Genomic DNA, 18,785 nt, shown 5'->3' on the forward strand with positions numbered 1-18,785 from the left:
GCAACGCTCCCCCAAGTAGGAGAGTTATTGACGGACGAAGAAGTTGATAAAGAGGCGGTGGTGGAGCTCCCATTCGCCAACTCAACCGTCTTTTCCTACTCCGAAATCTCCACCAACTCCTTCTCCTTCCTCCTTCTCTGAGCAGCCAACCTTTCATGTTTCCTAGACTCTTTTGCCATGCTCTCCTTTTCAAGAGTACTCATTGTATACCAGTGTATACCAGTGTATACCAGTGTGGTACGGTTGAGTAACCGTTAAATATGGTGTGGGTGAGAGCACCGCTGGACACCAGTGTATACCGTTATGGTATGGTTGAGTAACCGTTAAATATGGTGTGGGTGAGAGCACCGCTGGACACCAGTGTATACCGTTATGGTATGGTTGAGTAACCGTTAAATATGGTTACGTAGGGAAGTCTTAATGTGGCGAGATAGACTCCAAAGCGGGAGTTTTCGTTGTTTATTTTAAACAAGACATTGAGGTTAAACTACAAATCGGATGCCCCTTGGGGCTAAATACAATAAGTGCCAGGCCTTGACCTAGGGCACGATAGCTCTGACCTCCGGCCGGTAGGTTCGTGACCTACCCAGCCTCTGGCAGTAGGTTCTTCACCTACTCCAGCTCTGGCCACATTACATGGATGTCATAGAATATATAGGGTTAGAAGGGTTGCTGTAAGCAAAGGCGTTAGTCTCGTTAATCTATGGATTGGGGACGGTTTAGATATATAAGGGTTAGTTGTATAATTGGTGGATATTGTTAGGTATATTATATCTATGTTAGTTTATGCGTAATACACTAGGGCAGTTATAATAAAAGGATTTATGATACGTTAGTCTGGTGACACTAGGCATCTATATCTTGTTTGTCTTCAAATGTGCTGTGTTAGGGGTGCATGTCGTGGGAAACGCAAGGTAAGCAAGAGGAAGTCTCGCTCTGTTGCAAGCATGTGGATCACGTGCGTGGTGGGTGATGGTTAGTAATGGTAATGGATACACTCATGACCATTATCCACTGACCCCATTGGTTGTCGAGGAAGTTCTTGTCATCCTGGTTGAGGTGGATTGACGTTTTTTTTTGCCATCTTATAAACTTCGTACATCCCGACGAGGGTTTACAGTTTTTTCACGATTGATCGCAGTGGGACAACAGGGGTTTGGGCACGTTCCCAAACTCTGACGACTTCGCCGATGACAGCTTTTTGATTGCCCTTGCTGTTCGATCCATGACAGAAGAGTCGCCGCAGAACATCTTCCCTTGTTGGAAGAACAATCTAGCTGAGGGCTCCAAGGGGCTGTCCCATAAAAAATCAGCTCAGTCTGTTTCCGAGTTGAACTCGCCATTTAGATCTAAGGAGGAGAAAACGAGGATGTTTTCAGCTTAGTTCTGGGTCTGACAGTATAAAGACAGAGCTATATAACAACATAAACTACATCGGGGTATGCACAAAACGAGTTGGCATCACCAAGAAGTATATCTAAAGGCATAGCGACCACAACACATATGCTATACTAAGGGAAAGCAAAGTAAACTTTTGATCATTCGGTATGACACCTCAACACCCTTTAATTTTTTTTTACTATATATCCGTGACCCACCCTAATATATATATATATGTATATATATATATATATATATATATATATATATGTATATACACATACATACATACATACATACATATATATATATATATATATATATATATATATATATATATATTGTCATGGGTTGCTTGCTTGGTTTGGCCTGAGTTAATGTAAAGAGTGGAACTTAAGTCGAGTCTAGGAGTAAGTCGAGTTCCAGTTGGGAAGCAAGCCCACAACAATAAAGTGGAACGTATAGATAATTTAGATAGATAAACGTACGTTCCGAGGAAAAGCAATATTTGAGAATGAATGTAAGTAAGGATGGAGGTAAGATAGAAGTCTGCACGAAACTTAAATAACTATATTTACAAATAAAGAAAAATAAAGCTTTACTGTTTGACATTTACGATCATACACTCAAAGTACACTGGAACATTTAACATAAATAAATACATCAGAAGAGAAGACCACCTAATTGCTGACGCCCTGTCTATATCTATACGTTCCACTTTATTGTTGTGGGCTTGCTTCCCAACTGGAACTCGACTTACTCCTAGACTCAACTTAAGTTCCACTCTTTACATTAACTCAGGCCAAACCAAGCAAGCAACCCATGACAATTGGGGGCCTGACTGGGATACACTCAAAGTACACTAGAACATTTAACATAAATAAATACATACAATAGAAATAACAAAAGTTAAAAAAACATACAAAAGCAATGATATACAAGTCCAACAGTGATTAAAACTATACTTGCGAACAAAACAGCAAAGTATCGATATATTCAGCGAGAAGCACGAGAGGCCTGGGATTGTGTGAGTGTGGGGGGGGGGGTCCGTGTGCCGGGGGCGGACAGCCGGTTTCCCCTTATATACCCGAGGAAGGCGGGGCCAATAGCTTCATAGCAAGGTTCGAACTTGAACGTTGGGAATTCGTATGATAGCTACGAGTCCTATTCGAAGCCGTGAGTAGTAGGCGGGCGATTTGAAAGTGGTTTGATTCACGGTTGGCTATAATATATATATATATATATATATTTATATATATATATATATATATATATATAGTGTGTGTGTGTGTGTGTGTGTGTGTGTGTGTGTGTGTGTGTGTGTGTGTGTGTGTGTGTGTGTGTGTACAACACTGAATGGGTCCCAGTGATTAGCGATATATTTTTATCAACCACAATGCACTTTAATTCTAAGCCATATAGGCGTTACAATTTCTGCATGCGCCTATATGACTTAGAATTAAAGTGCATTGTGGTTGATAGAAGAATATATATATATATATATATATATATATATATATATATATATATATATATATATGTATGTATATATATACCTATCTGAGAGTTGACACCTTGACGTGGTGGATAGGCTTGAAAATCTTAATGATTACAAAAGCTATGTCGATAGAGAGGAAATCTCTGCAGAGTCGCCCATATCGAACACGTTTTGTAAGATTAGCCAAAGAGCAGCTTAAAAACACAGTCTCAGGACCCACTGCTAACTGGCACGTCCCTGGTGGCAAACAGGGAAATTCCCCATAGATATATGGGGCTTCACCGAATATAATGAATAAGGTGACACCAGAGAAATATCTCTCCAGAAACAAGTTGGCAAGGAGGTGAGATTACTGCCAAAAGCCTTTCATAGCAAACATGAACAACACAAACAAAACAAAACCGGGCGTTCCTGTTGGATCATCCTCTCCTAAAGGTCAAACCGCATTGCCTCGTGTGCTTACGGGCAGTGTGCCACCGAATGTGAGTAAGCACTGTCCAAGCAGATCCAAGTCTTGGACATTAAACAACATGAAGAAAATGAAGATCTATACCTATAACGTAAGAAGTCTCTCAGAAAACCACAGACTGGAGAATTTAGTAGAAGAACTAAACATCAAATGGGACATCGTTAGATTGAGTGAAATCCGAAGAACGGAAGAAAAGCTGATACAATTACAAGATGGTCACCACCTGTTCTACTATAGAGGTAAGGACAACAAAAGATCTAGTGGAGTAGGATTCTTGATCAACCGAGAGATTGCTAGTTACATAATCAAGTTCAGTAGTTTATCAGACAGGGTAGCTTGGATTGTGTTTAGGCTGTGTAAAAGGTACACTCTAAAAATAGTTCAGGTTTATGCACCAACTTCACTTAGTTCAGACAATGAAATTGAATCCTTCTATGATGATTTAAGTCAGGTAATGGATCAAGAAAAAAGTAAGTACACGTTGGTAATAGGCGACTTAAATGCTAAAGTGGGAAGAAGATGGGAGATGAGACGTGTATTTGTAAGTTTGGAGTAGGGGAAAGAAATGACTACAACATGAGGATAATGAACACTTTCTTCCCAAAGCGTGTAGGTTGTAAATGGACGTGGATTAGTCCAAATGGAACAACAAAGAACGAAATAGACTTCATATTAGGAGATGAGAGCAAAAGCGTTAGCAATGTTACGGTGATGAACTTAGTCAACATAGATAGTGACCATAGAATGGTAGGTTGCACAGGTAAATCCAATTTCAGAACCGAGAGAAATAAACTAATTCTAAAAAAGAAAATAAGCCTTGCAAAGGTTAAGGATAATAAAAAGGAATTTCAGTTAGAAATTAAAAAAAATCGAAGCTTTAAGAACTAACGAGGACACCGTCGCAGATATGAATTTGAATTTAGTGAATATCATTAGGGAATCGGCAGAGAAAGTAGAAAGTACAAAAAGTATTAGAGAAAACAAATATTCCAAACTACAAATGACCTAATTGAAAGAAGGAGAACCATGTAGATCAAAAACAGGAGAGACAAAATAAAAAAAAGGAGAACTAAACAAGCTTATCAACAAAAGGCAGAGATTAGAGAAAAGAAAGAAAAACATGGATGAAATAGAGGAAACTATTCGTAAAGGTAAAAGTGTTAAAGTGATCGAGCGCAGACATGCTTTAGGAAGACAGCAAATGATATGTTTGAAAGATAAAAATGGAGAAATCATTAACTGCAGAGACAGAATGGTAAAAAGAGTAGAAGAGTTTTACCAAGAGCTTTACTCGTCGAAGACCGTAGTTGAGTCAGTAAATTCATGTGTAGACGTTAGTAGTGTACCAGAGATTACAAAGGAAGAAGTAGAATTTGCTCTAAAAATATGAAACGAGGAAGAGCACCTGGGGAAGATGGTATATCGATAGATCTGTTGAAAGACGCAGGGAAAGAAGTTCATATTAAGTTAGCTCAGTTGTACACCCAGTGCTTACGTCAGGAAAGCCTGCAATGCTATAGTGATTTTGCTTCATAAAAAAGGAGGCCAGAAGGACCTTAGTAACTATCGACCGATTAGCTTGCTATCAAATGTATATAAAGTATTCTCCAAGATCCTTACAAATAGACTAAGTCAAGTTTTAGATGGAAACCAACCGAGAGAACAGGCAGGTTTTCGGAGCAGATACTCGACTCTAGACCATTTGCAGGCGATTAACCAACTAATCGAGAAAACGACAGAATACAATATACCTATATATATGTGCGGAACGACCACTCTGAAAAGTAACATCGAAATATAAGACAGGTGGAGAGAACACTATGATGATCTCCTCAATCATAAGGCTACCATCGACAAAAACATAGTTGACATGATTCCTAAAGAGTCTAAAGATTCTCTTACTCGAATTTCATCACTTGAAGAGACCAGAATCGCTATCAATACAATGATGAAGAACAAAGCAGCGGGCCCAGACGGAATCCCACCTGACTGGGAGGTTATTTCGTCCACCACCAGCTACAAAAACTCCTGGTAAATTTTTGGACCTACGAGGTTATATCATCCTACTTCAGGGATACCAACATCATTACCATTTACAGACAAAAGGGCAATCGTTCTGAGTGTGGTAATCGTGGAATTTCCTTATTAGCAAGTGCTGAGAAGATTCTTGCGAGTATCCTGAACAACCGCGAGGATATGATGTGTGTGGCGGAATCGAGGAATGTGCAACGAAAAAAAACAAAAAAAACAAAATAGTGCTAACCCCGCAGGGAAAAAAGCAAAAATTTCTAAGAAAATCTTTAGTCAGCGAGCTATTCCGGGATTTTTAACGTTTGACAATAAAATACGTTGCACAAAATATTCTGGGTCAAACCCGGTGATAAAGAAAACTGGGTGTATTATAAGAAGGAGCCATAAAGAATGACATTGGCAATCAATAAGAAAACAGGAAAGAGAAAACAACGCCGGACGGACAAGAAAAGTTCTCATTCCGACCATTGCAGGAATGTTAGGATCGATAACTGATTCCTTATTTTATATTCGGGAAATTTTTGTTCCACCAGTTTCATGATACAAGGTTGACTCCAGGATCAAATTCCGATGCGCGCGCGCGCGCGCACGCACACACACACACACACACACACACACACACACACACACACACACACACACACACACACACACACACACACACACACACACACACACACACACACACACACACACACACACACACACACACACACACACACACACACACACACACACACACACACACACACACACTCCGGGTGGAGATAAGTTGGGTTTGTCTCCTTTCACATGTAACCCCTGTTCACCTAGCAGTGAGTAGGTACGGGACGTTAGTCAAGGAGTTGTGACCTTGCTGTCCCGGTGTGTGGTGTGTGAGTGGTCTCAGACCTACCCAGAGATCGGCAAATAATGAGCTCTGAGCTCACTGCCGTAGGGTGGTGTCTGGCTGTCTCGACAGAGACTGCAGCAGATCCGAGGGGAATACACACACACACACACACACACACACACACACACACACACACACACACACACACACACACACACACACACACACACACACACACACACACACACACACACACACACACACACACACACACACACACACACACACACACAGCGCTGAACTGGGAAGTAGAAGTGCTCCCAGTACCCAGTTCGAATCCTGCCCAGGGCCGAAATTATTTTCGGTATCGCTGTGCCTCGGGTTGTTACTCTGACTCTCGTGGGCGGGGAGTTGGGTGTGTGTGTGTGTGCAAGGTCATAGCATTACCCATAGATCGGACCTACGAGCTCTGAGCTCTCTTCCAGGAGGGAAATACCTGTCGATCACGAGTCCAACACGTGATCCAAAGACCAAGTGAATACACACACGCACACACACACACACACACACACACACACACACACACACACACACACACACACACACACACACACACACACACACACACACACACACACACACACACACACACACAATAATACACACACGCACACGCACACACACACACACCTCTCATGGCGCTGTGGTTAGAGCTCTGGCTCTGGCCTGCCACTACGGAGGTCCGGGTTCGATCCTCGCCCGGGGCTGAAATAATATCAGTATCGCAGCGCTGAGGGGTGTTACTCCAACTCTCGTGGGCGGGGAGTTGGGGGTGTGTGTGTGTGCAAGGTCATAGCATTACCCATAGATCGGACCTACGAGCTCTGAGCTCTCTTCCAGGAGGAAAATAGCTGTCGATCACGAGTCCAACACGTGATCCAAAGACCAAGTGAATACACACACACACACACACACACACACACACACACACACACACACACACACACACACACACACACACACACACACACACACACACACACACACACACACACACACACACACACACTATTATACGCGCAAACACACAAACACTCACTCACACGCACACGTACAGTATATATACGTGTAATTAGTCCCATCTCAACGTATGAATGTGTTTATTTGTGTATATATGAATATGTATGGACATCTATACACATGTACATGTAGAGTGACATATGTAAATGTGTGTAACTATATGAAGGTATATTTCATGTGTGGATGTACACAAGTATGTATGCATGCGTTTATGTATGTATGTATGTATGTATGTATGTATGTATGTATGTATGTATGTATGTATGTATGTATGTATGTATGTATGTATGTATGTATGTATGTATGTATGTATGTATGTATGTATGTATGTATGTATGTATGTATGTATGTATGTATGTATGTATGTATGTATGTATGTATGTATGTATGTATGTATGAATGTATGTATGTATATATGTATGTATGTATGTATGTATGTATGTATGTATGTATGTATGTATGTATGTATGTATGTATGTATGTATGTATGTTATGTATGTTTGTATGTATGTATGTATGTATGTATGTATGTATGTATGTATGTATGTATGTATGTATGTATGTATGTATGTATGTATGTATGTATGTATGTTTGTATTTATGTATGTATGTATGCATACATGTATGTATGTATGCGGGGGGGTGACCTTACCTCCATCCACCTGACCAGCACATATGGTTTAATCTGGCGGAAACATCTTGGTCACCATTTGGGTTACCAATTTATCACATTTATATTGGTAAATCCTTGTTTCCAAATTTTTCCCAGTTTGTCCTGTGTAAAATTTTTACAATGTTGGTATGTCGTGTATGTTATGTATTTGCGTACTAAGCACAATATAAACGGTGTGAATAAATGACATGTGTGGCCTTGATGTGGTTAGTTACCACATGGTAAATGGTATTCATCCGTAATAGAAGGATTAAATTAAATTCCAAACCTCTTTGGACTTTTCTATTGAATTTCTCGTCCGGCATGACATAAATTATATACAATCAATATTTTACTATTTTGTACAATTTATAGAACAATGTTACATTTAGATGCTTTTTACCTTACAATGGCCATCCTAGTATGTGGTAATATACATACATATACCAAGGCTTTTCCCCCCTTACAAGGTAGGTAGCCAAGAAGGAAAAGGCATAAAATCATTCCCACCCATTCCATCCCTGAATACACTCCACACCCCTCCACCCTCCCTCTTATCTTAGCACCTCTTGGATGACGGGTCATCCCTGCACCTTGTCCACTGCCCTGGTTCAGAAGCAGTGTCACAAGACACAGCACATCCACAGCAAGGCCGCTTCATTAAATCGACGACCCCCCTCTCCGTCCTCCCATGCATAAAAGGAGAAGACGGGGAGAAATCCCTTCGGGCTGCGTTAAATTTTGCTCACACATACTACCTCATCTTCCATCCCCCCACCCATTCCACCTCATGCATCACAACATCATCCATATACAACCATTCTCCATTTACCCCAGTCCTCTGCCCTCTCCCGTCCCTCCTCAACAGACATTCCGATCATCCCCAAAGCCCCTTTCACCCCATCCATCCACCTCATCCTAGGACGTACCCTCATGTTCACTCCCTCCACATCTGCCTTCCATACCTCTTTTACTAGTCTTTCTTCACTCATTGTTTCCATGTGTTCAAACCATCCTAATACTCTTTCATCAACCCTATCTCCCAATTCCCTTTCCAACCCTGGTCTCCTCCTCACCTCCTCACTTCTAACTCTATCTAGCCTTGTAACCCCTATCATACTTCTCAGACACCTCATCTCAAACACATTCAAACTCCTTCTCTCTTCCTCTCTTATGTTCCATGTTTCTGCCCCGTACAGTGTTGTTGGCACAATCACTCCTTCATATAACCTCCTCTTAGCATCCATTCCCAGACGTCTATTCCTCATTACACTTTTTAATCCACCAAGGCATTTACTCGCTTCTCTTAATCTACATTCTACCTCCACCTTCACTCTACCTTTTCCTACCACATTTGCACCCAAGTATCCACTTCCTCCAGTCGCTCTCCCTTAATGCTCACTTCCAGTCTACTGCCACTTTCACCCCTTGTACATCTCATCACCTTACTTTTACCCACATATATCTTCAGCTTTCTTCTATCACACACTTTCACAAACTCTGTTACCAACTTCCTCAATCTCTCCTCCAATCCTGCCACAAGCGCAGTGTCGTCCGCAAACAACAGCTGGCTCATCTACCAATTTTCTCCATTTTCTTTAACTATCTCCAATCCCTGACCCACTACCCTTGCATTTACCTCTCGCACTACCCCATCCATGTATAAGTTGAACAGCCAGGGCGACATAACGCATCCTTAACGAAGTCCCACCTTTACCTCGAACCACTCACTCTCTCCATTTCTAATCCTGACACAAGCTCTACTACTCTCATAAAAACTCTTAACAGCTCCTAGAAGCTTTCCTCCTATCCAATATATCCGCAATACCTCCCACACTGCCTTTCTGTCTACCCTGTCATAAGCCTTTTCCAGATCCATAAAAGCCCAAAAAACATCCTTCTCCTTTCCTATAGCTTTTTCACATATCTGTCTTACCACAAAAATCTGATCTATACAACCTCTAGCCGTCCTAAATCCACACTGTTCTTCATCAATTACTCCCTCTGTTCCTCTCCTAATCCTCTCAATCAAGATCCTCCCATAAGCCTTCCCAACTACTTTTAACAAGCTAATCCCTCTGAAACTACTACATTCACACTTGTCTCCTTTTCCCTTGTAAAGTGGAACTATACAGGCACTCCTCCAGTCCTCCGGCACTCTACCCTCTCTCCAGCAAACATTAAATAACCTTACCAGCCAGTCCACCATCACTGTACCTCCTTTTTTGAGACATTCTTCATGGCATCCATCCTTACCTGCTTTCATCATCTTAACAACTGCCTTCAGTTCATCCTTCCTTATTTCTCCTCCATTTTTCTCGCTCATCACGATAATTTTCTTAGCATTTCCCACTGCAGCTATCTTTCCCTCCCTTTCCTCCTTCACATAAAATATTCTGCCCATCTTCCCCTTCACATACAATATTCTGCCCATCTTCCCCTTCACATAAAATATTCTGCCCATCTTCCCCTTACTGCCTTCTTTTCCATTATCATCTCTCCATCTGCACCTTTTACCTTTTCTTCTCTACTTGATTCGCCTCCTCTTCCTCTCTTAATTTCTTTCCAAAACATCTTTTTATTACTTTCAAAATTTTCTGTCATACTCTTACCCCATTTCACATCTGCTCTCCTCTTTGCCTCCTTTACCTTTCGCTTTACTTCTCTTTTCTTTTCTTCGTACCTCTCATGTTACTCCCTCGTCCTATTTTGTAACCGAACTATGAAAGCTCGCTTCTTCTCTTCTACAACCTTCTTTGTTTCCTCATCCCACCATTCACTACCCTTCCTTCTATTTCCACCTGTCCTTCTTGTTCCACACACCACCTTTGCACACTTTGTGACTCCCTCCTTGACCCATCCCCATTCCTCCTCCACACCTAGCTCTACTCTTTCCTTCACTCCCTCCCACTCCTCCTTCAGCTTCTTCTTGTACTCCTTCTCCTTTTCCTTTACATTAAAAGAGTTCACTCTAAGCACCTCCCTACCTTTTGTCCCTTTCCTCTTTCTCTATCTATCCTCCACTCTCAACTTACCTTCCACCAAAAAATTATCTGATATTCCCCCACCCTCTCCCCTTAGCACATGTACATCCTTAACTCTTCCTATCATAATCCTATTTACCACTACATAATCCATTAACGCTCTATCTACCACCCTTCCCTCCACCACCCTCTCCCATGTGTACTTATGCTTGACTTTCTTCCGAAACACTGTATTTGCTATCATCAACTCTCTTTCTAGACACATTTCCACCATCAACTCTCCACTACGATTCTTTCCTGGAACTCCACATTTCTCAACCACTCCATCAATTGGATAATTTCCTACCCTAGCATTTAGGTCTCCCAGTACAATTACATTGACATTTCTCCTTAAATCCTCTATGCACTCATTTAAATCTATCCAAAAAGCCTCCCTTTCTTCTACACTCTTCTCACTGCCAGCCCCATATGCACTTACAAAAACCCACATCTCCTTTCCCAGTCTCACCTCCATCCACATTATCCTTGAGGAAATCTCCTTCCACTCCACTACATGTTTACCTATCTCTTCACTTACTAGTATAGCCACCCCTTCCCTCCCTCACCCTCTCTTCACTCCCCGTCTGGGGTATTGGCTGCATGTTATTGTGGCAAAGTAGAATGCAGTTGATACTTTAGGGTCTATATGGGGCGCCCCTACGGACCAGAGTCACACATCATTTTGTCTGTGATAGAGGAATACTCTGTTCATAGAGAAATGATGACACTATTATACTACGACTGTCCCTCCGTTATGCTGTCCCACAACCGCTTGTTACTGTCCTGTACAATTTCTCTGAATATTCATTTCCTTTTTCGCCTACCTTCCCTGTGGTGGGGGAAAAGAATACTGCCAACAAAAATTTCCACTTGGATCATAAGAGACGAGAAGAAAGGAACGGGATTGGGACTAGGCATCCTTGTCCTTATAGCCCCACAGGGGACATTCCTAAAAAAAGTAAAGTGGTAATATCATTTGTAATATATAATTTTATTATAATGGACACATATAATGGTTTGCCCAAGATTAGTAATTTTATTTTACAAAAATGATATATGCGTTCAGGGGACACTACAGTAGTGGCGTGTTGCCACATGATTGTATAGTTTCACCGTGACTGGTGAAACTATACAATCTTGGAGGTTCGGGGTTGCTTGGATGGAGTAGGAATGGGAGTGCTGTTGACGGGAGTGTCCGTGGGGTCAAAAAGGTAGGTTGGTTTGACCCGATCAATGGAAACGTGGTCACGCTTTCCGTTTCGCCGAATTGTCATGGTCTTCCTGGTGCGGCACAAAACTTCGAAGGCGCCTTCGTACGGAGGCTGGAGGGCTTTTCTGACGGCGTCCTTTCTGACGAAGACATGGGTGCACTGGAGAAGGTCCTGGCTCACAAAGGTCCTAGGTGACTTGGCTTGGCGTGGCGGGACGGAGTGGAGCTTGGCCATTGTCGCCTTCAATTGGAAGGCGAAGTCGTGTGGAGTACAGGAGTTGGAGTGAGGCACGTCAGCGACTAATTCTCCGGGAAGCCTGAGGGTGGTGCCGAAAATGAGTTCAGCGGGAGAGTGGCCAATGTCAACCTTGAGGGAGGTTCTGATGCCAAGGAGCACAAGGGACAGCGCCACTGACCAGAGCTCGTTTCTAAGGGAATGGGCGTAGAGGGCAGCCTTGAACATGGGGATGAAAACACTCTACCATGCCGTTGGCCTGGTGATGGTAACTGGCAGTATGATAACGGAGGATACCAAGGAGGGCCATTACTTTGTTCCAGAGGGTTGACTCAAACTGGCTGCCTCTGTCCGAGGTTAGATTGACCGAGACACGGAAGCGAGCAATCCAGTTGTCGACGAACGCTCGTGCTATGTTGTCGGTGTTGATGTTAGGAGTGAAGCGGTCGACGCAGGTGAACACGTGCTTGTGGCCGTTGGAGTATAGGAGTGGGCCGACGATATCGACGTGTATGTGGCTGAACCTGGTAGAGACAAGTGGGAAAGGAGATAGTGGGGAAAATGTGTGTCGTGTTACCTTGGAAACCTGGCACTGGAGGCAGGAGTGGGCCCAGTGTCTGACATCCTTGTTGATGCATGGCCAGATGAACTTGGAGGTCAACATCCGTTGAGATGCACGGATGCCAGGTTGTGCAAGGTCATGAAGGTGGCGGAAGAGTTGATGCCGGAATGACGTAGGTATAAAGGGGCGAAGGTTGCCGGTGGAGACGTCAGCATACAGACGGATGTCAATGCCGGGTACTTGAATTTTTTCCATCTTAAGGAATGGGTTGTCCAACAGTCGCTGCAAGTCGTCGCAGTTGGCTTGTGCTGCTGCAATGGCGGCGTAGTCGATCACAGGAGACTGCGAAGACACGGAAATAATATTTCTGGAGAGGGTGTCAGCGGGTGCATTATCAGTACCTTGGACGTAGCGAATATCTGTGAAGAATTGAAAATTTACTGTAAGTGGCGGACCTGAATAGGTGTATAGCTGGCTTTGTTAGCGTGGAAAGTGATGGTGAGGAATTTATGGTCTGTGAAGATGATGAACTGTCGACCTTCAAGGAAATACCTGAATCGTTGGACTGCCCGGTAGACACCAAGCAACTCCCTGTCAAATACGCTGTAGTTCTTTTCAGTCTTGCTCAGTTTCTTGGAAAAGAAGGCGAGCGGCTTCCAAGCACTGTCGATGTATTGTTGCAAGACGGCGCCGATTCCAGCTTTGGGGGCGTCCGTGGCTATGGACGTGAGGGCCTCCGGGGCTGGGAAACTGAGGGTGGCTACGGTGTCCAGCGCAGTCTTCGCAGAAGCGAAAGTTTCGTCGGCTTTGGACACCAAACGAGCTTTATTGACTGACCACGCTTGCAAGGGCTAATGAGAGAATACAAAGGTTGTAAAATGAGGGAACACTTAGGGATGAAGTGATTGTAAAACTTTACCATACCTAAGAACTGCTGGAGTTGTCTCTGGGTGGAGGGCTTTGGGAACTGGCGGATGGCATTACACTTAGTACTAAAGAGGTGAAATTACAATGGAGACAGTGTGTCCGAGGAAATCTACGGACGTCAATTCAAATTTCGACTTGGTGGCGTTGATTTGGATTCCGTAGTCTCTTAGACGGGTGAGTGCTTCTTCGAGGTGACGGCGGTGGGTGGCTCCATCACGGCTGGCAACGAGGAGGTCATCTATTTAGGCGAAACAGAAGGGTAAGCCACATAGAACTTCGTCAATGAAGCGCTGGAATGTCTGTGCTGCATTCTTCAGGCCGAAGGGCATCCGAACGTACTCGTAGAGGCCAAATGGGGGTAGTAATGGCCGTCTTCGGGATGTCATCGGGGTGGACAGGGATCTGATGGAAGGCTTGCACAAGATCCACTGTAGAAAAGATGGTGCAGCCGAAGAGCTCGGAGCCGGGAGCCAAATTCTTGGATGTTGGGGATGGGATATCGATCGAAGACAGCTTGGGAGTTCAGTGCACGGTAGTCACCACACGGTCGCAAATCACCGCTCTTTTTAGGTACGACGTGAAGCGCTGAAGACCAGTTGCTGTTGCTGGGCCGAATAACCTCCTGGCGCATAGGGGACTCGAACTCGGTCTTGACGTTGCGTTGTTGTTCGGGTACAAGACGTCGTAGCTTGGCATGGGTCGGGCGGCAGAAGTGATGATGCGATGCTCGACGTGGTGACGTATCGGCGGTGTGCAAGGATGTGGCTGAGTGAGGGTGAGAAACTGTTGCAGTAGGGAAGCGAAAGGGGTGTCTTGACTAGTGACAGAGATACTGGCGCTAACGCCAGGTCGAGTGTGGCTGTAGGACGAGAGGCACGCTGAAGCATCGTAGAGGCGGCGGCGCTGTATGTCTACGAGAAGACCGTAGTGGTTGACGAAATCGGCTCCGAGGATTGGTTGAAATACGTCGGCGACGTAGAAAGTCCACTCAAAGGCACGGCGGAGGTTGAGGGAGAGGGTTAAGGTAGATTTCCTGAAGACGTCGATCTTCGTCCTGTTGGCTGCGTAGAGTGGTGGTAACATCCGTGAACTGACGGCAGCAGGATGTATGCTTACTGCAGCACCGGTGTCAATAAGAAATAGGTGGCACGTCAGAGAGTCTCTGATGTAGAGGAGTTGTGAGCAGGAGGGACGAACACTATGCACCTCTAATGTTCGCCGCTGGAGTGAAGGCGCAGGGTTGGTTACACTTGCGTGCCTTAGAATTAATTGGGTATGGTAGTAACATACCGCTGGGGTGAGGTCTGTGCTCTTGGATCTTGGTCTGGATCTGGAACGTTGCCCTCGGGAAAAATTACGGCGGTCTGCTGCTTGGACTTGTTCCTTAAGCTCGCTAACTTGCAGTGTGAGTTGAGTCACCATGTCGACGAGGCACTCGTAGAGGGGGTCTGTCTTAATGCGGGAGACGGAGGGCGAAGAAACAGTTTCGATGAGCTCGTCGGCGAGTGTGGCGAGTTCCGCTACGGGAAGCTGGTCCTTCACGCTGGATAGTGGCTGGAAGCTGTTGGTAGAACAGCTGGAGAAAAAGGGTCTTGTCGAACGTGTCGTACTTGTCTGCCAGGAGATTCCTCGTGCGGCGTAGAAGGTCTGACGGTCTCTCGTTGCCTAGTTCTTCCTTAGAGAGAAGCTCTTGAAGGCGTGTAGCGACGGATGACTGTAATCGGGCAAGGATAGCATATCTTAAGTCTTCGTACGGAGTTTCGGATATTAACGCTGTAGAGATAACGTTAGATACACGAAAAAGGACATCCGGAGGGAGAAGGGAGCAGGCGTTGATGAATTTGGCGAGTCTAGTAGAGATACGCGAGGACTTGAAATTACATTCCAAGGTGTTGAACCACACAGTTGGGTCGTGACTGAGGAAAGGCGGTGCACGAAAGGCATTGACAGCAGATAGGGTTGCAGGTTGCTGGGGTAGGTCGATGAGTGGTACTTGCATAGGAACTACGTCCGCTGAGGTAGGAACAGGCTGGCCCATGATGGTTGGGGCGACGGCTCTGGTGCGGCAGCGGTGGTCCACATCAACTGCGGCTGGGGCGGCGGCGGCAGGGGTGGTCCACGTCGGCAGGCGGCGGCGGCGGCGGCGGCAGGGGTGGCCCACGTCGACTGTAGCAGCAGCAGGGCAGGTCCACGACGGCTGCGGTGGCAGGGGTGGTCCACGTCTGCAGGCGACTGGGGTGGTCCACGTCGGCAGGCGGCTGGGGCGGTAGGTGCTGGCGGCGGCAGCTGCGCTGTGGTCCACTCCAGGAGGTCACCAATTGATGTGGTTAGTTACCACACCATGGTAAAAGCTTATCGTCCGTAAAAGAAGAATTAAATCAAATTCCAAGTCTCTTTGAACTTATTATTGAATTTCTCGTCCGGCATGACAAATTATATACAATCAATATTTTTCTACTTTGTACAATTTATAGAACAACGTTACATTTATATGCTTTTTACCTTACAAGGGCCATCCTAATATGTGGGAATATTATTTATAATATATAATTTGATTATAATGGACACATACAATGTTTGCCCGAGATAAGTAATCTTATTTGACAAAAATGTTGCCACAGCCTTGAACACACATTGTGTCTGGGACTTTTTAGTCTAAATTACCTAATGATCTCAATATCCACCTGTAATTCACTATATCAAATATTCTTCATTACTATACAATATGTGATGTAAGCATTTATTTATTAGTCACTATAATCTTGAGGTACCAGTCGTATACACATTTTGGTGAAAATGAATTAGCAAGACGTAGATAGTATCATGCTTCTAAATATGGCTTCCTGTTGAATCAACAGGCATGAGATTTTGTCTCATTGAATTACATGTTATTCCCTCGATATAAACTATTTTCAGAATGTAGACATGTGATATGTGTGGTATTAAAGAAATTAAGAGTAAATGAATGAATAAATAGATAATTAGATTAGTAAATAAATGCACGATACGGAATGGAGTAGCCCATGACACTACGTTAATAAAGGTTTAAAGCAAATCAAGAATGAGTAGAGAAAACTTATATCTCTGCCAATGGGTTCCTTATATTCTTATATGCATACGTTTTTGTTTGCATTATTACAATATATAATTGTTTGTTTGAAATAATTCTGTTTCTTCTTTTAGGGACGCGATGAAGATAAGGTGATCGAACTGACCAAAAACATCAACACCATCCGAGCCCGCTTCGGCCAACCTCCTCTACCCAATGGAGGGAACGTTGAGCCTTGGGGGACGATCGAGGAGACTCCTCCTGGGTCTTCAAACACCACGCCAGGATCTTCCAGAAGAAGCTCGTTCGTTCACTTTGGGAGGAACTCTTCGCAAGAAGAAAGTGAGCAAAAGAATACAGAGAGGGAGGATGATCTTGGCGCTGAGAGTTCTGTGGATGCTGAGGCCTCTAAGGGATGTAGAAAAAAGTTTTTGGTTAAAAAGAGTAGTACAGACGAACCAGAATGGGAACCCGATTGTTCAGCAACTGCCAACCTTATGCAGCGTCCCCAAATTGCTGTCAACGACCAGATAATATTAGAAGAATACAACGAGGGTGGAATAGCAAGTAAAGAAAGTTTAAGTGTCTCTAGAAAACAAGAAGCAGTTCCGGAAATGTCTAATAAAAATGGTGGTGAACAGCTGGTGGACAAGAACACGGAGTCGCAAAACAACAAGGAAATCGGTGTTGATGAGGAGAGGAGTCAAGGTACAACTGAGGAGACCAATACTGACACCAATCCGATTGGCACTGAAGAAGACACAGGCGCAAAGGACGTTCCTTGTGACAACAACATTATTAGAGTCGAGGAAGGGAGAAGCCGCGTGAGTGAGGACACGAGTGACTGTGAGGACACTAGTGGCGAAGGTGATGATGTGAGCGAAATAAAGCAAGTTTCAATCAAAAGTAGCTACAAAGCAACAAACAGGTGTGTGACTGATAAAGGTAAGAAAGAATTCTCTGAGAGCGAGGACAATAGTGACAATGACCCCCAAGGAGGAAGTAGATTAGGAAAAGGAACTCAGAGGCGTTCTGGTAAGGCGAATCGTAATGGTAAGACTCTGAGTAAAAAAAAAAAGTCAATGAAGAAGTCCATAAGAACTGGCGGTGCTAAGAGCAGAGATGAAAGTGACAATGAAGACGATAGTGAAACCGAAAGCAAAGGAAAACCGAAGACGACTACCACAACCGTTGGCGTGAAGAGCAAAGCCCAATTAGCGCGCAAGAGTCATATTAGGAACATAAATAAACCCGTCGACAATTCTACACCTTCAAAGAAGTTTGATAAAGCAGATGGCATTAAGGATGAAACTAAGAGCGAATAAGACGAATAAATATACAACGAACAAAAAACTGAAGATAAATATAGATACATAAATATACATTCATACATACATACATACATACATACATACATACATACATACATACATACATACATACATACATACATACATACATACATACATACATACATACATATATATTACTATATAATATATACATACATATATATATATATGTATATATACATGTATATATATATATACATATACATATATATGTACACACACGCACACACACACACACACACACACACACACACACACACACACACACACACACACACACACACACACACACACACACACACACACACACACACACACAAACACACACACACACACACACACACACACACACACACACACACACACACACACACACACACACACACACACACACACACACACACACACACACATACATATATATATATATATATATATATTTGTATATTTCGGCAGCAGGTTTTCCTGTAGACAGGTTTCATTGA

The 18,785-nt window shown here is 43.7% G+C and overlaps 1 protein-coding gene across 1 annotated transcript in view; it reads left to right on the forward strand.

Moving 5' to 3' along the window:
• Positions 1-18,427, forward strand: part of LOC143034205 (uncharacterized) — a 130,836-nt gene extending 112,409 nt beyond the window's left edge. Inside the window, exon 5 of the mRNA XM_076200147.1 lies at positions 17,083-18,427. Coding sequence (XP_076056262.1) covers positions 17,083-18,273 — 1,191 coding nt within the window. The 3' untranslated portion in view covers positions 18,274-18,427. The remainder of the gene's footprint in view (positions 1-17,082) is intronic.
• The last annotated feature ends 358 nt before the right edge of the window (positions 18,428-18,785 follow it).

This window comes from Oratosquilla oratoria, chromosome 17 (genome assembly GCF_046742065.1).
Source record: "Oratosquilla oratoria isolate Oo_2021 chromosome 17, ASM4674206v1, whole genome shotgun sequence".
In the NCBI taxonomy this organism is placed as follows: Eukaryota; Metazoa; Arthropoda; class Malacostraca; order Stomatopoda; family Squillidae; genus Oratosquilla; species Oratosquilla oratoria.